The sequence below is a fragment of the Chiloscyllium plagiosum genome, chromosome 15 (assembly GCF_004010195.1).
Source record: "Chiloscyllium plagiosum isolate BGI_BamShark_2017 chromosome 15, ASM401019v2, whole genome shotgun sequence".
In the NCBI taxonomy this organism is placed as follows: Eukaryota; Metazoa; Chordata; class Chondrichthyes; order Orectolobiformes; family Hemiscylliidae; genus Chiloscyllium; species Chiloscyllium plagiosum.
In genome coordinates this window covers 36966187-36988677 of record NC_057724.1, presented here as the reverse complement: position 1 = coordinate 36988677, position 22491 = coordinate 36966187, and the positions used below count along the sequence as shown (strand labels likewise).

At 40.1% G+C, this 22491-nt stretch overlaps 1 protein-coding gene across 4 annotated transcripts in view; it reads left to right on the top strand.

The window, feature by feature from the left end:
* The window catches only part of nhsl2 (NHS-like 2), a 322641-nt gene that overhangs the window by 216220 nt on the left and 83930 nt on the right, over window positions 1–22491 (top strand). Inside the window, exon 1 of one of the 4 annotated variants that reach the window (XM_043704716.1) lies at window positions 5850–6045. The exons of the other annotated variants lie outside the window; for them this stretch is intronic. Within the exon in view, the coding sequence (XP_043560651.1) occupies window positions 5988–6045 (58 nt within the window). The 5' untranslated portion in view covers window positions 5850–5987. Of the gene's footprint in view, window positions 1–5849; window positions 6046–22491 lie in introns of those variants that run through there. 4 annotated transcript variants of the gene reach the window in all.

Below are 22491 nucleotides of genomic sequence, written 5' to 3'. Positions count from 1 at the left end.
TCCCTATGTTGAGGTCCAAGTCGCAGCATCTGATGTTGATGTCTGCTATATTCCACAAATCCAGATGACATATGCTTCAGTACAATAGCAGATGTATTGGAGACGTTTGTGTAAACGGATCACAATCTGCTTACAGTCTTAGAACGATTTAAAGACAAGAATATGAGACTATTTTGTTGGAGTCTTATGTAATAGACTTTTAATTTACAAATCGTACATGTTGCGGGTTGAAAGAATGTAATCGCAGATGCGTTATCGCGGATTTAACTGATAGAGTTTAGATGAGATTTGTTTTTATTTAATGTTACACATAGGTATGTGGGGAAAAGGTAAGGTGAACTTATAGTAAAGTTATCTGTATGCTAGGGTAATGTGTTTAAAAAATAGAGAAAAAAATGAAGACATCTTTTTACTATGATGGTTCTTTTTTTCATAAGGGGGAGGTGTTATGAAGATGTGGATGTACTGTACCTTTTAAGAGAGTTAAAAGCTAGCAGCGACAGCAGCATCCAGTGTTCTCAATAAGACACATTGTAACATGTGCTCCAGCTACTGGAGTAGCTGGTTGCCTGGAAACGACAAAAAAAAATCATATTAGGCCAATCAGTTTAAATTATACCCCGAAAAACACCACATTCCAATCAAGTTTGAATTGGGTATATTGACAATCTTAAAAGCCAATGACACAATCCAATGCTTTGAGCGTATAAGAACAGGGAAAATTGAACAGTTGAGAGGAGAATGCCAAGCCCCAACATGTAAACAGACTGTCTGAAAAATAGCTCTCTCAAAAGGTACCTTTGTTGATCAGTAACCTGTGAAGCAGAATCCCTAAGAAGGAGAAAGGAAGACACAGAAAGATCCAAATAAAAGAACTGAAAGCTGCTTGGTTTTGAGATAGGAAGTTTTGTTTTGTAAATCTTAATTGGGAGTTTTATTAGACTAGTATTATGGAAGGGAAGATAGCAGGTAGGTTAGGGTAAGGAATTGTAAATAGTTGTTAGTTAATTATTATCTGTTATTCTTTAAGAAATAAAGTTAATTTTTACTTTATCTAATTCTTGGCCTATGGAATTTTCACAGATTACTGCACGGGATAAATCTTTTCTGCATTGCTGGTTTTAAATTAAGCAGGAGGGTTTACCCCGTGTTGTAACACAAATATTTCCAGAATAAATCTACACACATTAGTCAACATAGCATTTTTTTTGCCATATGTGTGTATCACAACATAATGTGAATGTGTGAACATTTTTGTGTGGATATCTAGATTGAGTAATTTTAAGTATTAGGAAGTTTTTATTCCCTTACTCTTTGTGGCCTTTCCACAGTAAATACTCCATTTCAAATGGAATTACATGACTTCTACACTCTACCAATTGGAAGAAGGTATGAGCAAATATATGGGGCTCTTCCAATGGGTTTGCAGATGTGGGCAGGGAACCTGTGCCGTTCTCTGGGTGGCCTTCCTCATCATTATCCACTTACCACTGATGTGTCAGAAATGTTCTGTTTTGAGCTGCTTGATGTGTTCTGAATCTATCCCACTGAGCCAATTAACCACAGTGAGCTAAATTATCGTAACTTATTGTTCACTTAATAGTGTGCACCCTGGTTGTTTTCAGCCTTTTACCATCCATGAATAGTTGGCAGCTTTAAAGATATTTAAGAAACTTTCAAGAGCAGTAACCTGTGGAACAGACTATTTTAAATGTAGTATTATGGAATGAAAAAGATCTAATTAATAATCTTGTTGTAAAAGAATCTTTGAGAAAAGTGACCAAAATATTGAGTATTCGCATCAACTTAGCAACTGATTTTGTTCAATCAAAATAAGGCTCTTAAATCTAACAAAGGAAACTATGAAAATATGAGGGGCAAGATGGCTGTGGTTATTTGGGAAAATGCATAGCGATAAACGAGCAATGATTAGTACTTAGAATCAATAAATGGTTTACAACATACATTCCTTTAAGGAACATAAACTTAAGGGGAAAGGTGTGTCAATTGTGACTAACAAGGAAGTTAAATATTGTATTATATTAATGCAGGAGGCTTATGAAGTTGTCAAATAAATCTGAGGGTTATGAACATTTTAGAATTCAACAAAGGAGCAGCAAGAAACTGGAAAAGAAACAGTTTAGAACATGAATGTAAAGTAACAAGGATTATAAAGATGAACAGTTGTTATAAGACAAACGTGTCAATTACAGGGTATTTTTGTGGGAAATAAGGAAAATGTAAAGAAGGTAAATTATTACATTTTATCTTTCATCACAAGAAATCTCCCCAAAATAAGAGGAGAGTAATGAGAATGAGGAACTGAAAAAAATTAATTTAGATTAGATTAGATTACTTAGTGTGGAAACAGGCCCTTCGGCCCGACAAGTCTACGCCAACCCTCTGAAGAGCAACCCACCCAGACCCATTCCCCTACATTTACCCCTTCACCTAATACTACGGGAAATTTAGCATGGCCAATTCGCCTATCCTGCACCTCTTTGGACTGTGGAAGGAAACCGGAGCACCCGAAGGAAACCCACGCAGCCACGGGGAGAATGTGCAAACTCCACACAGACAGTAGCCCGAAAACATTTAGCTGAAAAGATAGCATTGTGAAAATTAGTGGGACCAAATATGAACAAATCTCTGGGAACCAATAAAAGAAGTGGGAGTAGAGATAATGGGTGCATTGATAATTTTTTTTTCAAAATTCTGTTAGGGGATTCTGGAACTTGGAAATTGGAAGTTTGCAGATATAAACTTACTACTTAAGAAATGAGGAAAAGACAAACATAGAACTGCAGATCTGTTGGTCAGTGTTGGGCAAAATACAAACATCTATCGTAAAAGAAGTGATATCTGAACACTTGGAATGTAAGATTTGATTGGGCAACATGGATTTATGAAAAGGAAAATGCATTTGACAGATCATAAGATGTGGGAGCTGAAACAGGCCTTTCAGCCAATTGATTCTGCTCTGCTACTCAATGAAATTATGGCTGATTTGACAATCCTCAATTCCACTTTCTGGCCTTTTTCCATAATCCTTGATTCCTGATTAAAAATCTACCTCAGCCTTGATTATACTTAATAACCCAGCCTCAACAGTACTCTGTGGTAAACAATTCCACAGATTCACCACCCTCTGAGGGATGCAATTCTTCTTCATTTCTGTCCCAAATGCCTGCCCCCTTAATCTGAGATTATGCCCTCGGGTCCTGGACTCTTTCAGAAATGGAAGCAACCTTTCTGCATTTACTCTGTCAAACCCCCTAAGAATTATGTATGGTTCAATCAGGTCACCTTTCATTATCCTAAATTTGAATGAGTACAGGCCCAACCTACTCAATCTCTCCTCATAAGACAGTCCCTCCATAACTGGTATTGGGCAGTGAACCTTCTCTGGACTGCCTCCAATGCCAGTATATCTTTCTTCAGATAAGGGGCTCAAAACTGTTCAGTTTTCCAGCTGACAGGTGCCTTGTATAACTTTAGAAAAACCATCCAATCCAACTGTTATACTCCATTCCCTTTGATGTAGAGGACAATGTTCCATTTGTCTCCCTGTTACCTGCTAAACTTGGATGTTAGTTTCTTTTCAGAATCAGGCACCAGGACTCCCAAATCCCTCTGTTTGTTGCTGTCTGCAATCTTTTTCTAATTAAATGATATTCAGCGCTGCTATTCTTCCTGCCTAAGTGGGTAACCTCTGTTTACCACATCCTATACCATCTGCCAAGTTTCGGTCCACTTGTTTAACTTGTCTATATCTCTCTGCAGATTCTTTGTGTCATCATCACCACTTGCGTTTCCATCTATTTTTATGTCATCTACGAACTTGTCTTACAGAACAACCTCGAATATCCGAACAAGATGGGCGGGGAGTATTTTGTTCAGATAACTGAGAGTTTGGATAATGGATTGTTCAAATAACGGATAGCATTTATAAGGGGCCTTCAGATCTTGTTCGGACAACCCGAAATTCGGAAAATAAATAATCAAGATTGTTCTGTACATCCATTTTTCTCATCCAAGTGGTTATTATGTGTATAGCATTTTCCCAATAATAGTCCTTAAACTAACTGGCCCATAGTTATAGAAAATAGAGATTGCTGGAGAAACTCAGCAGGACTGGCAGAATCTGTGGAGAGAAAGTAGAATTAACATTTTGAGTCCAGTGACCTTTCTTCAGAGAAAGTTTTTTGTCTCCTTCTCTTTTTAAATAAAGATTTGACCCAATGGTGATTTTTTAAGATATGAAATGGATAAGATAGGAAATGGATAATGAGGAATCAATGGATGTGATCTGGTTGGAATTTCAGAAAGCTTTCAATAGATCCCACACAGGAGGTTAATAAACAAAAGTAGAGCACATAGGATGTGAGGTAAAAAACCGGCACACAATAAAGATTAGTTATTGGAAATAAAATACATGCTTAGAATAAATAAGTCTTTGTCATGTTGGCAGGCTGATTGACCATTTGAGTACTGCAGGGTACAATGCTGGGGCATGGATGCTCACAATTCATAAGAATTATATGCATGTGGGGGGCCAAGTGCAATATTTCCAAGCAGACTTGCTGTGAATGTGAGTTGTGGCGGTGATGCAAAGAGACTTGAGGAGATTTGGACGGGATGAGTGAGTGGACAAAAATGTGCCCGAAGGGTTATTATATTGATAAATGTGGGGCTATTCAATTTGGTAGGAGGAACTGAAGCCAGAGTATTTCTTAAATGCTGTGAGATTAGGAAGGGAGCTGGGTGTCCTTATGTATAAGTCACTGAAAGCTAACATGCAAATGCAGCAAGTGAGTAGAAACAAAGATAATTGATGTTTTCTGCAAGAAAATTTGAGTAGGGGAGTAAAGATTTCTTGCTTCAATTATGTAGAACCAATGTAAAGTAGAGCTAGAATACTGTGTGCTGTTTTGGTCCCCTTGCCTAAGGAAAGACATACTTGCCATAAAGGGAGTGTAGTGAAGTTCACTAGATTAATTCCTGTGATGACAGAACTGATTGAAGATGGCTCACTGGACGCAAAACACTAACTCTATTTTCTCTTCACAGATGCTGCCTGACCTGCTGAGTTTTTCCAGCAATTTCTGATTTTGTTTCTTAATCAACAGACTGGCTCCGAAATGGTATTGGTGTCCCAATATTCCAATTTAAAAGATGCATGGGGGTTCTACATTTTTTGTCAGGAGGACAAACCATACAAATCAATGGTTTCTAAAAAATATTGTATTGAACAGACTTAGGATGTTAGATTGTTCCTTTTACAATTATTTTCATTCCATTGCTATCCACATCATGCAGAGAGAGAGACAGAGACAGACAGACAGACAGAAGATAATAATTGGGGTACATGCCCTTAGTTTGTGTTCATACACATGTTTCCAGCAGTAGTCACTGCATGGTGATCAGGAGCACTTATCTTCGGCCCCCTATCACTGGGTTCTAAGGTCAATTGTAATACCATTTCCTCTGTCCCAGTTGGAGCAGTTAAAAAACAGTGCCCAAGGGGAGGGGGGGGGTTAATCCTGGACACCTCCTGGTTTTTATTCATAATTAGTCACTACTGTAGGTATATGATTCATCGAGGTAAGCATTTCTGTTAATCTATAAGTAGCTTCTAAAGAGTGTCCATGTGAAATAGTAATGGGTTTAAAACACAGAAAAATTTCTTAAACTTGTGAAAATGTAGAAGCTTTTGAAAATAAAGCAAAGGATATTGAACACGGCTGTCACAATATTTTTCTTCTGTTCAGTGAGGAGCACTATCAGGAAGGCGTTTGAGCAGTGCCTCGCCTCCCTCCCTCCCCTTTGTTCCTGTGGCAAGTAAGGCCCATTTCCCATAGGAGCTGTCTGCAATGATGCACCCTGTTCAGGCTGTGCTGGGGCCAATGCTTTGCTGCTGGCAATCATCCAAACAATCCAGGCAACAGGGAAGTGGAAAGGGATGAGCTGCAGCATGGTAATAGGGGATGATGGGCAACACCTATGAAAAAGAGCAACCGGGGCAGAGAAAGAAAAAAATCAAAGGTATTGTTTTGTTGTATCACGTCGGGTCTCCCCATAGGCTATCAGTGAGAAAAATAATTTACTGCATGTTTGTGTAATACAGGTAACAGACATCTTTGTTAGGATGCATTTAATGGAAAGGCAGAGTTAGTGTAGATTGCGACTCTCATGTGGATTAAAAGATCGGAGAGGATTAGAGTGTTAATTTATTCTGATTGATAGCAAAAATAACAGCAGGCAGCCATGTGTGATTTCTGAATGCAGCTTGTTGCTTGGTTTCTGTTGACATTCTCTGATAAGGATTGCATCGCTATCAGAGCAGACCCCATATTCAGACTGTTAAGTGATACTTGTCTCGATGTAATTGCTGAAGAGAATATGATCTTTTTGGAAAAAAATGCATTCGGTCTGATAACCAATAAACAAGTGATTGATTCTCAAATGTTTACAAATCAGCCTTGCTGTGTAGTGTGAAATAGACAAAATTGTATCGGAATGTTATCATCCAAGGAACCGAATATTAAAGCACTCTTTGCATTACATCATGTTTACCCTTAATACTGCAACGGGACTCCAGGTCTCTTACTGAATGCCTAATAGTGTGCATATCTGTGTGTTTGTGTGTGGGTGTTTTCTGCGGGTGTGTAAATGTGTGTGTTTGTGTGTGGGTGTTTTCTGTGGGTGTTTAGATGAATGTGTTTTTGTGCGTGTGTTTCTCTGTGCCTGTGTTTGTATGTATGTTTATGTGCGATTGTGTTTATGTGTGTTTGTACATGTCGTACATGTGTGTTTGTGCATTTGTTCATAGCTATATGCTGCTACTTTGGGAATTCTGATGTGTATCATCCTTTAGTTTTCTCCTGGGAGTCACCTTGTCAAATCTCAAGAGTCATCCATAGCTAAATACTTTTGCCACCTTTGACCTCCAAAACCAATACACAAATTATCCTTGCTGTAACTCTGGGGTGGATTTTTTTTGTGGGGCAGAGGGTAAAGTCATTAGGCTAGTAATCCAGAGGCTGAGGTTAATGCTTTGGGGACATGGCTTCAAGTCCAATCCAATCAATAAATTTGGAATAGAAGCCAGTCTCGGTAATGGTGACCATGACAAGTGATTGCTGTAAAAACCTACTGATGTCCTTCAGAGAAAGAAATCTGCTATTCTTACCTGACCTGGCTGACACGTGACTCCAGACCCACAACAAAATGATTACACTTCACTGCCCTCAGGGATGGCTTAGTAAACCACTAAGTGCAAGGGCAACTGGGGATGGACAATAAATGCTAGCCACAGCGTGGACACCCACCTGCTATGAAAGAATGGAAAAAAAGAAACCTGTACCGACACGATAGTAGCCACTTTAGTCAGTATATTGCCAGTACCTGTGAGAGGCGGAGAAGATTAAAACCTTTCCCATCATTGTAAATGCTGCAATTCTTTCCTCAGTGATGTCATGGGCTGTGTTGCACTTGACCCTGAAATAACTCTGCAGAGACCGGTATCCTGTCACCAAGTAACCTTCTATTTACATGTGAGGAGTCCTTGGCAGATATCCAGCTCCATCAGAGCCAGCTTTCAAAACATCAGGATGTCTGATCCTCCTGTTTTTAATCTGTTAGCCAGGGCTCCCTGATTGGACCAGATTAACAGCCCCAATCAAGGAACTCATGTTCTACGAGGCCCACTTGTCTGACTTTATTATAATCACTACATCCCTCCCACTCTGAGTCTGAGTACATAGACTGGTCTTTTTCTTGTAGTGCATCCTGGGGTATTTTAGCACTGTGTCATGTTCCTCCAACTCTGCCTCTGATACGGATGGCAGTAATTAGTAGCTCACCTCTTGCACCAGGAGCATCTCGGAAGAAATTCATTTCCTTCTTCAGGCAGCAAAGGCATCAAGGTGCTGACACCTGCCATGTCCCTCTCAGATTCTGAAGTCTCTTCAACACTTGACAGAGAGAGAGAACCATCGGCTCCACCTGCCTTTCAAACTGTTCCAACAAGGTGAGCATGATTTGTTCCAGCCCCATTTGTGAGTTTGCAGCTTTCATATGGTCCACGTGCTTGTTCAGGACCTACCCAAACTTTATACGCCACTGGACCTGACCTCATGTTGACCATCCCTTTTACACATACAGGGCCATTCTCATGGTTCCTACACCAAACTTCGCCCATTGACGTAAACAGAGATCAGATTTAACCTGGTGCAGAGTCTTCTCCCCACAAGTAACTCTGCTGTAGCTATCCCTGTAGTTGCGTGAGTGGTGGTTCTATAATCAAACAGGAACCAGGACAGTTTTAGTATGTAGTGAAACTAACTATAGGCTGTTTCTTTAAGCTTCCCTTCAAAGTTTGGACTGCTCTTTCACCAGACCATTATATGATCGATGGTAAGGAGCTGTCCTAATATGTCAAATGTCATTCAACATTAAGAAATACACAAATTCCCTGCTGGTAAATGATGACCCATTGTCTGTGACCAGCATTTCCTGAAGTCCATGTGTTGTAAAAGATGCATGCACTTTTTCTATCATCATCCATGTTTGACAAATGAACTCTATGCATCATCAGCCACTTTGAGTGGGCATCCACAATGACTAAAAACATTGAGCCCATGAAAGGAGCTACATCATCGATGTGTAACGGAGTCCAGAGTTTACCCAGCCAGTCCCACGAATCAGGGCGGGAGCTGCTGGGGGTAATTTGTTTTCCTTGTTGGCAATATGGGCACTGTCCCAGCAATGCAGCTATGTCTGTATCCAGTCCTGGCAACCAGACATAACTTCTCAGCAATATCTTCATTTTGTAAACCCCTGGATGACCCTGGTGGAGTACAGCCAAATCTGACAGTGACCTTTGCTCAGGACAATCACTCTTGCTCCCCATCATAATATGCTGGCCTCTAACTGTGATCTGGTCTCACCTGGTCAAGATAGCTTTCAATTCTGATTGTGATGGCCCCATCACCACCAGTTGTTTCAGTTTTTCCAGGACTGGATCTTCCTGCTTCCTAAGTCTGATATGATCAGCTATAATTGGAAGTGTGTCCAGAAAATGTAAAACATTACCTCTGGCAGCGAGAGGAAGCTCAATGCATCCACATTTGCTACTTGGCCTCCTGGACAGTGTTCCAACTTGTGATTATATGCATTTAGTATTAAAGCCCATTGCTGAATTCAACCTGAAGCTACAGGCGGCAATGCCTTGTCCTCTTTAAGTAGACCAAGCAGGGATTTGTGGTTCATTATTATTACAAATTTAAGTTCATAAAGGTATTGGTGGAACATCCTGACTCCAAATATGGCCAAACCTTCCTTCTCTAACTGGGTGCATTAGCCAATGTCCTGAATGCACACACTATTGGGTGTTCCCCTCCAATAGGCCACCTACGAGCTAACAATACCCCGATGCCATACGGGGAGGCTTTGCATGTCAATACCAGAGTTTACATGGGATCATAGTGTGCTAACACTTTAGAGATGATAGCTGTTTCTTCACTTGCCTGAAAGGTATGGTTGGCTACTCAGCCATTTCCGAAGTTAACCCTTTTTAAAGAGCCGATGCAAAGGTGCTGTGATAGAGACCAGGTTAAGTATAAACTTTCTGTAATGATTCACCAGCTTGGGAAAGATCTAAATTCCTGGACAGACATGGGAGCCTTTGATCGATCTCACTTTACCTACCAATGGGTGTAACCTGGCCTTGTCAACTCTATAGCTCAAGTAGGTCACTTGAGGTGCCTGGGGCATACATGTTTCCCTTATTAAGTGTACGGCTACCTGGGAGAAGCATCTAAGGACTATGTCCAAGTTCTCTAAGTGCTCTCTATTGGTCTTCGCTGTTATTAGCATGAACCTAAATAAATGGTGACTTGCGGTAGACCTTGTAAAGTGTTCTCTAACATCTGTTGAAAATTTGCACAGGCTGACAATATCTCAAATGGCAGCTTCATATATTGGTACAGACCCTTTTAGGTATTAATTGCAGCATACTTCTGGGAATTCTCATGTAACCACAATTGCAGGTGCGCATGGCTCATGTCCAACTTTGTGAAGGACAGCCCCCCCTGCTGCCAGCTTTGTGTATAAATCCTCTATGCAAGAGACTGGGTATTTATCCAGCTGTGATAAGCAGTTTACAATTTGTATAAAGTCTCCACAAAGGCCTCACACTGATATGCTGCCCTTGCCCAACATTGAGAATGGGGATATTTTGGCTTGAGATCTCTCATTGCGTTAGATGGTTAATTGTTCACCACAATTCAAGAAGGGATATGGTTCAACTGAAGAGCTTAGATTTAACACATTGGGATCATTTAGCTTTGTGTATCACAATCTGCTTCCACTGACTGGCATGCAAATAGTCCTGCGTTTACAAGCTTCACAAGGTTGAAAACTTATTTTTAGGTATAAAACGAACAAAAACAAAAATAAAACTTGGCTTGGTATATTAGCTCTGTTTTCTCTCTACTGATGCTGCCAGACCTGCTGATTTTCTCTAGCAATATCTGTTTTTGTTCATTTCAGCACATCAAGTGGAGTTCTTGATATACCCTCCTGCATTCTTCTTTGCACCATGGTTAATCCTGTATTGACCCTAATGGCAGAGAGCGAGATATGCTTGGCAAGAGGTTACATATTGTGTTTGAATACAATTCTGCCACAGATGGTACTCCAAAATGCTTCATGGAAGTCTACTCTGATTCAATGCCTTTTGGCAGAGTGGCAGTGCCACACAGCACTTTGGAAGGTATACTTGACATGAAGATATAACAATGTCTTCAAAAGTGCTGTGCGGTTGTCGCTCCTATGAATACTGTCATGCAGAGATTCATCTGCAACATGTTGGTCATGACAAGGTCAAAGTAGGTTTTTCCCCTGTTGTTGGTTCTCTCAGCACCTTGCAGACAAAGTCTAGTTGCTATGTCCTTTTAGATTCATCCAGCTCAGCCAGTAGTAATGCTATTCTTTATGATAGACTTTGAAGCCACTCACCCAGAGTACATTTTATGTCACCCTCAGTGTTTCTTCTGAATTGTGCCAAATATGGAAATTTGGGATGAGGGAAGTGAGTTGAGGTGGGAATGATGCAGAGAACCACCGTCTCTGTTGAATTCAGTATCTCGTTGTCCCCTTCAGCTCAATTTAATTCACAATAGTCATGGAAAAAATTGTCCTGCAAGTAATGGAGAAAATTGCATTGCACTGTTTGGGTGACACTGTCTGCTTGTCACACCAGAATAGTCACAGATATGTGGAGACAGTGAAAGGTGGATGCGAGGCTGATATCATGCAGGATAACATAAATTAGTATCTAAACCTTGAAGGTTAATGGATATTTAGGAAGGACTGGAAACTAGAAAAAATTATGAGGATCATATTTTTAGTTAATAATGTTAAGAGTTCAATGAGAGGGATGAGCTAAGTTCAGAAAACCAGGATGTGGAAAAGTTTTGCTTAGAGATGAGAAATGGTTAAGGCAAGAAGTTATTTACGGGAATAGTGTGCAGGCCTCTTTAACAGCAATCACATGGTAGGGTGGAACATAAAGGACATAATGTGAACTTGTTAGAAAGGCATGACATAACCGTAGGAGCTTTTAATCTACATGCAGACTGGAAAAGTGAAATATGCAAAGGTAGACTACAAAAGCAGTTCATAAAAGCAGCGTTAACATTTTGAGTCTGATATGATTCTTCTTCTGTAGAAGAGACAGAAGAAGTTGTCAGATGCTGCCAGACCAGCGAAGTTTCTCTGGCATTCTCTGTTTAAGTTTCAAATCCTCAGTATCCACAGTGTTCTGCTTTTATTAAAGAGTTCATAGAATGTTTTTGGGATACTTAGAACTCTATTTCTGATGAAGGGCTTTTGCCCGAAACATCGATTTTGCTGCTTCTCGGATGCTGCCTGAACTGCTGTGCTTTTCCAGCACCACACTAATCTAGAATCTGGTTTTCAGCATCTGCAATCATTGTTTTTACCATATTTAGAACAGCATATTCAGGAACCAAAGTCCAGGCTTTGCTAGACCTGGTATTTTGCAACAAGATGAGATTAATTAATTATCTGATAGTGAAGATGCCCCTAGATACAAGAATAATATGGTTGAATTTTTCGTTCAGTTTGAGGGAGGGAAGAGTGGGTCCAATACTGTAGGTGGAATCTCACAGGGGTCTGAGTGATAGGGGCTATGGTGAGATTTGTGGCAGAATTGAACAACAGATTTGGCGAGGCCCAGCTCGATGTTGAGATCATCTTGATCCATCTTCTATGCTCTTCACAAATAGGTTGGTAAAATTTTAACTAGGAGGCTCCAAGATGCTAATTGACTGTCGTCATTACTTGTTAACTGCCTTGTCAGTGCCACAACTGGCCTCATTAATACTTAGCCTCATCAAATAAGCTAGACATTGGGAAATCTCAACAAGGAATCTCAGCTCGCCACTTGCTCTGGTTGACCGTCATGTTGAAACTTGGCAAATGAACTCCTCTTCTATGGACATTGCTATTCAGAATCAGTCAACCCATCATAACCATCCTGGCACTTCTACTGTTCACTGGCTGGACACTCTGGAAGCAGATTTGCAGAGTAAGATGCTCTGGCAACTTACATTGGGAGTGTACAGTAGGGACACTTTGAGCACAGGGACAGACTCCCAGCTCACAGACTGGACCAGGCTGGATCTTCATTTTGCTTGCTTACTCTCTTCACACTTGCTCACTTAGGATCTATCTGCTTGCTCACAGCATCCTTGCCATTCCTCACCTTGCATGACAGTTAGTTTAACGACACAACCAGACAGTTACGTTACTGCTAAACAGCCTGGGGAATGTACATCTTGCTGTACAGCAGTTTCCTACATCAATCTCACACTACACCATGTGCCAGTAGCTTATACAGCAAACTCATTGCACGTGCAGCAAGCATGCAGCCATGTATTCAACTTTTAGGAGAATGGTTCTCACTGAATTCCACGGAAGCACCAGTTAGTCAGGGGATCACGGCAAAGTAAGTTAAGGACAGCCTCCCATATCGTCCAAGATCCACAGCCGTGTATGCAGTCAGGGGGTTTTTGGTCACGATGCCCTTGCCTCTGCAGTCCAGGAAGTGGGCCATGGTCAATCTGTTGATTCTGTAGCGCCAAGTCCAAGAATTTAGGCTAACGGAGTTGGGGAGGTGTATTGGCACCATTCAAGTGCCTGGGCACATCTTGCCTGAGGCTCCCCAGTTCTGAAGAAGGATCATCGGACTCGAAACATTAACTCTGCTTTCTCTACACAGATGCTGCCAGATCTGCTGAGTTTTTCCAGCAAACTTTGTGTTTTTTTTGTTTCAGATCTCCAACATTTGCAGTTTTTTGTTATATTTCAATAAAGTGAGTTTGATCCTATAGATAATGAGATTACAGGAATGATCGTGGAAAGTAAATAGGCAGCAGGTGTATTGAACACATATTTTGCACCAGTTTTCACGTTAAAGGAAACAAGTAACTTCCCAGAAGCAATTAGATATCATGAAATGGAAGAAAGGAATAAATTCAGGAAAATCACAATCACCACAAAGGTGAGAGTGAGATAGGTTTTGGAACTGTGAGCTGACAACTGAACTACATTCTAGGTCTTAAAAGAAGTGACTGGTGAGATGATTGATGCACTGGTTTTAATTTTCTAAAACTTCGTAGATTCAGGGATGATCCCATTGTATTGGAAGACAACAAATGTAACTTTGTTTCTTAAAAGTACTTTACAGTACAATCTGGGCAGATAGAATCATAAATTAGAATTACACTGTCTGAGATTGCAGAAAGAGGCCATTGGGCTCATCGAGCCTGCATCGACTCTCCAAAGAATATTCCACCTGGACCTCATCCTTATCCCTGTAACTCCACAGTTCCCATGGCTACATCTACCTAACCTGTACATCCCAGGACACTATGGGGCAATTTAGCGTGGCTAATCCAACATTACCTACACATATTTGGACCGTGGGAGGAAACTAGAATCTCCAGCAGAAACCCACATAAGACGTAATTCTTTATTCAAAAAGGGGTAGAAAGAAAGCAGGAGACTACAGGCTCATTAGTTTTACATCAGACACTGGAGAAAGGTTAGCAATGTTAAAGAAGTTATGGCATTGCATTTAGCTAAGTTTGAGGTAATTGGCAGAATCAACATGATTTAAAGAGAAAGGGAAACCATCTTTAATCAACATATTGAAGTTCTTGAGTTCTCATGCTGTGAAAAAAGAGTAGCCTTTAAATTTCCACAAGGCATTTGATTATGTGCCTCACCAAAACTTATGATGAGAAATAGGAACTCATTGCGTAGGGATAGCATGTTAGCATGGATAGAGGCCTGGTTGGCTAACAGGAAGCTTTGTCAACATAAATGGGTCTTTTTCAGGTTAGCGAGAAGTGAAAACTGATGTGCCTCAGAATCAGTTCTGGAATCTCAACAATTTGCATTTTATATAATGGCTTGGATGAAGGAACAGATGGTATGGTTGCCAAATTTGTTGATAACACACAAACAGGTAGGAAAGTAAGTTGTAAAGAAGATATATGGAGGCTACAAATAGACATTGCTAGATTAAGTAAGTGAGAAAAGTCCTTGTAGATGGAATATAATGTGGAAAAATGTGAAATTATCTATTTTGGCAGGAAGAATGTAAAAGAATCATATCCAAATGGTGAAGAATTGTGGAGCACTGATGTGCAGAGGGATCTGGAGTTTGAGTGAATGAATCATAACAGGCTAGTTTACAGATATAGTAGGTAATTAGGAAAGCCATTAGAATATTGTTAGAAGGTTATATTATAACTTTTTGCAAAGAGAATTGAATACAGAAGTAGGGAGATTATATTTCAATCATACAGGACACTAGTGAGACCACATCTATAGTATTGTGTACGTTGTTGGTCACCTTATTTAAGGAACGCTGTAAATGTATTAGAAGCAGCTCAGAGAAGGTTTGCCAATCTAATACCTGGAAAGTGTAGGTTGTCTTATGAGGATTGGTTACACAGGCTAGACATGTTTCAGCTAGAGTTCAGAAGATGAGGAAGCAACTTGATTGAAACATATAAGATGCTGAAGAGTCTTTCAAGGCAGTTGTGAGGAGGACGCTTTCTCTTTGGGAAGAATTTAGATATCTCAAAAAAAAACAAGGTTTGACTATTTAAAAAGAGATGAGGCAAAATTTGTTCTTACAGAGGACCAAAGGTCTTTGAAATTTTCTTCCTGAAAAGATGTTGGAAACAGAGTATTTAAATATTTTTAAAACAGAGGTAGACAGATTCATAACAAGCAAGAGGGTGGAAGATTATTGGGGTAGGTCAAAATAAGGATTTGAGGATACAATTAGATCAGACATAATCTTATTTAACAGTAGAATAGTCGCAAGGGACTGAATGGCTTACTCCCGCTTATTGTTTTTAAATTGTTGGAACCTCGGTGAAGGTGAACTAGACATGAATCCTGAGTGCCAGGGACTGAAGTTGAATGAATAATAGGATTTTTCAGCAGAATAATATTCGGTAGGAGATATCATTAGAAATGCACTTATCAACCGAGACCAATCAGATGAGTTCACAAAACACCTTGTGGCACCTCTGAGGGCCAGTCTCATCTTATTGACATCCCTGGTCCCTTGCTTCCAATACTTCCAATGACAATTCTTGAGGGGTTCCTGGAATTTCTTCCCTTCCCCAGATGAACTATAACCTCTTTCCCCCTCTTGACCTTCACCATTAACCTCTAGTATCACAAACATGAATCTAAGAGCCTTCCTTTCTTCCTTGGTTCTCTATCCATGCAACTCCTGTTGACACCATTGTCAGTACAAGCAGCTTGCCAGTGAATGCAGGAAGGATGTCCCATATGTAAGACAGGAGGACCATCAACACATGTTTTAATTACATAAACAAGCATTGACAGGAGAATACAAATCCTATGACCCAGGAAGAAGACAGTCCTGGAAGTCAATAAATCTTAGAAAGAGCAAGAAGCACATCAGGCAAAATAGCAAACTTATTACATTAGGATCCAAAGTTCTATTGCAAGCACAATCCAGTTATTCCAAAAGAGAGCATGAAACTCTTACAATTATAAACTGTTAATGAGCAAATTATTTGCAAGAGTGTCATTAAGACTACAATGATTGCTGATTGAAGCATACAAATATGACTTTGCCAAATGCTATAAATCTGGTACCAAACATGGGTACATTGGACATAATGAGTATTTATCAAATCCAAATACGAATGCAGAAATTTCATTACATATTCAAGTAGGCAGTATCGATACTGAACTGGAAGATATGTTCAAATTTGATGTCATGAATTTTGACCAGCAGTTTCAGAAGAGACAGTTAATGATCTATGAGTGAAGGCATGATGGAAAGTTCATTTTTTGTTCATTCATTCCTGGGATGTGGACATCATGTGGCCAGCATTAATTGCTCATTATTCATTATCCTTGTGAAGTTGGTGATGTGTTGCATCCTAAACTGTTGTGTGCATGTGCTGCAGGTAGACCTATAATGCTATTAGGGAGGGAGTTTCAGGAGTTTGATCTAATGACACTGAAGGACCAGCAGCATATTTATAAGTCTGGATGGTGAGTGACTTGGAGGGGAACTTGCAGACGATGATGTTCCCAAGTATCTTCTGCCCTTCTCCTTCTGGATTGAAATACTTGTGAATTTGGAAAATGGTGTTGAAAGGACCTTGCTGATGTGTGCATTACATCTTGTTGATTGTACACAATGCTGCTACTAAGCATTGGTGGTGGAGCGAATGGATGGTTTCGAATGTGGTGTCTATCAAGCCTGAAATCAGAAAAGAAATTTAGACACTCTCAGATGCTTTCCGCAATACAGAGATAAACTATGTGTGTCAAGAGGGAACATGTCACTGTATCTGAAGCTCTGGGCCAGAGCATATTGTCTCTACTACAATAGGGACACTGATTGAATAAGACATCTTGCACAGGAGAATGCATTTGCTACTGATTAATAATGACATTGAGAAGACAGTGAGAATATTGAGATGTACCAGAGTCACCAACCACAGCATAGATTGTAGAACATAGAACATTACAGCGCAGTACAGGCCCTTTGGCCTTCGATGTTTCGCCAACCTGTGAAACCAATCTGAAGCCCATCTAAACTACACTTTTCCATTATTATCCATATGTTTATCGAATGACCATTTAAATGCTACTACTGTTGCAGGCAGGGCATTCCACACCCTTACCAATCACTGAGTAAAGAAACTCCCTCTGACATCTGTCCTCTATCTATAACCCCTCAATTTAAAGCTATGTCCCCACGTGCTAGCCATTACTATCTGAGGAAAAAGGCTCTCAGTGTCCACCCTATCTAATCCTTTGATCATTATGTATTATTAAGTCACCTTTTAACTTACTTCTCCCTCACTAAAACAGCCTCAGTCCCTCAGCCTCCATACCCGGCAATATCCTGGTAAATCTCCACTGCACCCTTTCTAATGCTTCCATATCCTTCCTATAATATAGTGACCAGAACTGCATGCAATACTCCAAGTGTGGCTGCACCAGAACTTTGTACATCTGCAACATGATCTCATGGCTCCAAAACTCAATCCCTCTACTAATACAACCCAACACACCATACACCTTCTTAACAACCTTATTGACCTGATGGCAACTTTCAGGGATCTATGCACATGGACACCAAGATGTCTCTGCTCATCCACGCGACCAAGAATCTTACCATTAGCTCAATACTTTGCATTCCAGTTACTCCTTCCAAAGCGAATCACCTCACACTTTTCTGCATTAAGCTACATTTGCTATCTCTCAGCCTAGCTCTGCAGCTTATCTATGTCCCTCTGTAACATCCAATGTCCTTCTGCACTATCCACAACTCTACTGACCTTACTGTCATCTGCAAATTTACGAGCCCATCCTTCAATGCCCTCATCCAGTTTATTTATAAAAATGGCAAACAGCAGTGGTCCCAAAACAGATCCTTGCAGTACATCACTAGTAACTGAACTCCTGGAAGAACATTTCCCATCAATCACCACACTCTGTCTTCTTTCAGCTAGCCAATTTCTGATCCAAATCTCTAAATCACCCTCAATCCCATGCCTCCGTGTTTGTGCATTACCTATTGTGGGGAACCTTATCAAATGCTTTACTGAAATCCCTCTTCACTACATCAACTTGTTTTACCCTCATCCACCTGTTTGGTCACCTTCTCAAAGAACTCAGTTATGTTTGTGAGGCATGACCTACCCTTCACAAAACCGTGTTAACTATCCCTAATTAAATTATTCCAAACTAGATGATTATAAATCCTATCACTAATAATCTTTTCCAGCACTCTACCCACAACTGAAGTGAGGCTCACTGCTCTATAATTACCAGGGTTGTCCCTACTCCCCTTCTTGAACAAGGGGACAACATTTGCTATCCTCCAGTCTTCTGGCACTATTCCTGTAGACAATGATGACATAAAGATCAAAGCCAAAGATTCTGTAATCTCCTCCCTAGCTTCCCAAAGAATCCTAGGATAAATCCCATCCGGCCTGGGCAATTTATCCATCTTCACATCTTCCAGAATTGCTAACACCCTCCCCTTGTGACCCTCAATCCCATCTAGTCTAGTACTCTGTATTTCAGTATTCTCCTCAACAACAATGCCTTTTTCCTGTGTGAATACTGATGAAAAATATTCACTTAGCGCCTCTCCTTTCTCTTTGGACTCCACGCACAACTTACCACTACTGTTCTTAACTGGCCCTAAACTTACTCTAGTCATTCTTTTATTCCTGGAATACCTATAGAAAGCTTTAAGGTTTTTCTTGATCCTACCTGCCTATGACTTCTCATGTCCCCTCCTGGCTCTTCTTAGCTCTCTCTTTAGAACTTTCCTGGCTAACTTGTATCTCTCAAGCACCCTAGATAAGCCTTCATGCCTTATCTTTACATAATTCGGAGATGCCGGTGTTGGACTGGGGTGTACAAAGTTAAAAATCACACAACACCAGGTTATAGTCCAACAGGTTTAATTGGAAGCACACTAGCTTGGACAATCACCTGATGAAGGAGCGTCGCTCCGAAAGCTAGTGTGCTTCCAATTAATCCTGTTGGACTATCACCTGGTGTTGTGTGATTTTTATCTTTACATAAGCCTCCATCTTCCTCTTGACAAGAGAATCAACTCCTTTAGTAAACCACGGCTCTCTCACTCGACCACTTCCTCTCTGCCTGACAGGTACCTACTTATCAAGGATCCGCAGCAGCTATTCCTTGAACAAGGTCTATATTTCAGTTGTGCCCATCCTCTGCAGTTTCCTTCCCCATCCTATGCATCCTAAAATTTTGCATAATCGCCTCACAATTGCCTTGCCCCCAGCTATAACTCTTGCCCTGCGGTATATACCTATCCTTTTCCATCTCTAAAGTAAACAAACCGAATTGTGGTCACTATCACCAAAGTGCTCACCTACTTCCAAATCTAACACCTGGTCTGGTTCATTACACAGTATCAAATCTAATGTGGCTTCAACTCTTGTTGGCCTATTTACATACTGTGTCAGCAAACCCTCAGGCACACATTGGACAAAAACTGACCCATTTAATATACTTAAACTATAGCATCTCCAGTCAATATTTGAAAAATCAAAGACCCCATAACAACTACTCTGTTACTTGCTCCCATCCAGAATCAACTTTGCAATCCTTTTCTCTACATCTCTGGAACTTTTTGGAGTCCAATAGAAAACTCCCAGCAAGGTGACCTCTCTTTTCCTGTTTCTAACCTTAACCCATACTACCTCAGTAGATGAGTCCTCATCAAATGTCTTTTCCGCCACTGTAATACTGTCCTTGACTAAGAAGGCCATACCTCCCCCTCTTTTACCACCTTCCCTGATCTTACTGAAACATCTAAACCCCGGAACCTGCAACAACCATTCCTGTCCCTGCTCTATCCATGTCGCCGAAATAGCCACAACATCAAAGTTCCAGGTATCAACCCACGTTGCAAGTTCATCCACCTTATTCTAGATGCTCCTGGCATTGAAGTAGACAACTTCAAGCCACCTTCCTGCCTGTCGGTACATTCCTGCGACCTTGAAAACTTATTCATGACCTCACTACTCTCAACCTCCTGTACACTGGAACTACAATTCAGGTTCCCATTCCCCTGCTAAATTAGTTTAAACCCTCCTGTAAAGCATTAGCAAATTTCTCTCCCATGATATTGGTACCCCTCTCGTTCAAGTGTAGACCATTCTGTTTGTAGAGGTCCCACCTACCCCAGAATGAGCCCCAATTATCCAGGTAACCAGCAATACAAAGAATGTCCAACACCCTCACAAAACTCCATCAGTCCTTTAATCCATATTGAGACAGCTTTACTGACCATATGTATTTATCATTTTCACTTAGCTACAGACTATATTTCCAAATATTCAATTGTCAGAAAGTTAAAGGACACCTCAAGTTTATCTCTGACAGACATGATAAATACAGCAATCAGTCTATTTGGTACATCTACATAGGGCAGGGGAATGGGTCTGGATGGGTTACTCTTTGGAGGGTTGGTGTGGACTTGCTGGGCCGAAGGGCCTGTTTCCATACTGTAGGGAATCTGATCTAATCTAATCTAATCTAAAGGGATCATGTCTGACAATGGACCATAATAAACAGACAAACTTTTTCGTTTATGTCACATTTGGTATACATATTTCTATGTGATAGCCTCACCAATTATCTCAGATCCAGTTATGTCACTAAACAAAAGTTTCATATTGTGAAGGCATTCATCATGAAGTGCAGGATAATGAAATAAGGTTTTTGTGTTGCTATGTTACACTTAAGAGACACACCTCTGGACTTGGGCTTACCATCACCAGCAGAGATTGTGTTGGAAAGCAAATTAGGACAACCCTGTCAAGTTATCACCTGTCCAGAAGTTTAAGAGACAGAGTACAAACTTCTAAAAAACACAAAGGAGAATGCATATAGGTATGACCAACATCTTGATGCAGATCTGCCTCATCTGCATGTAGGACAGAAAGTCCAAGTCCTAAGACGTACACAGGGAACATGGGTTACCACAGAAGTTTCTAAAGTATGCAGTCAGCTTAGATCCTACAAAGTTACAACATCAAATAGGAGGCAAACAGAAGCCGACAAGGGAACTATACAATAATACAACTGTGCACAAACTATATTGCCACAATAAAGACCATCAAGAAAATATCCAAAACTCCAATATACCTACAAGTTGAGAACACACAAATGTGTAATCTAAATCTGCAACAGGATACACCATCACAAGAATTTTAAAAAATATCAAACCATTTTATGTTATGCAGAATCTTCAATTTTTAGGTTCTAAAATGTTTTGATTAGGTTTGCAATTACCTTAATGCATAAATATTTTCACTCAATACTTTTATCTTGGAATAAAAGAGGATCTATTTTGACTTTAAGAGGTCTTTCTTTATGAGCTAGATGTACTAATGAGCCAAGGACCAGGATGAAGTCACATGACTAATTGCCATGTGTAGTAGAGGCAGAAGATTGTTAGAAGGAAGATGTCTGTGTTTGCTATAAGTGCAAATTGTAATCTGAGCTGTTAAATAACCTTGTATGAAACTTTGACATGAACTGAATACGTGCTAATTATGCTTTTTACGAATAATGCAAGAACTATGACAAGTTCCTTTCACATTAGTCAATTGTCTGCACCATATATTGTCAGTGCATGCTCCTTAAGCAACTAACAATATAGGCCCTGTTTGCACCGACATTGCAAGAAATAAAAAATGTACCAGAACCAAATTTGCAAATCCCATTAATAACCAAATCATAATCCATGTGTTCAAAAATAGATTGAAACAGATGTTTAGCTCTTTGTCTTAAATGTTAATATTTATAGAAAATTGGGGGAAATTTCAAGCTTAAAAGCTCAGGTAAATTTGAGGAAAATATGTATAGTTTGACTGTCACTATAATCATTGAGAAAACAAACAAAAGCCTGAAAAACCATGAAAAAATTAATTGGAAGCTTGCAATCAATTACAGTTAATATCTGCCACATTTATTGCAAGGGTCTGATGGTGCAGTGACAGTGTTCTGTCACTGGGCCCAGTAATCCAGAAGGTCTAGGGCCAAATCTCCCCTCTCCTGGAGACATGTCGTCAACTGTATCAACAGGTTGATTTAAAAGGAAACTTTGCTGATCCTTAGTGACAGTTTTGAAAATAGTGTATATTCATGATCACACAAAGTTGCCAACATCAGTCGTAAATGACATTCCATAATAAGTGTGAACAGTCTGTGCAAGATGAAAAGGTGACGGCTTCATTTTATGATTACATTTCATATTGTTATAATAGCATGAAGCAGAAATAATTCTGAATTCTGTTTAAAATATAAAATGGTTGATGCTGATATTCTGTTTTG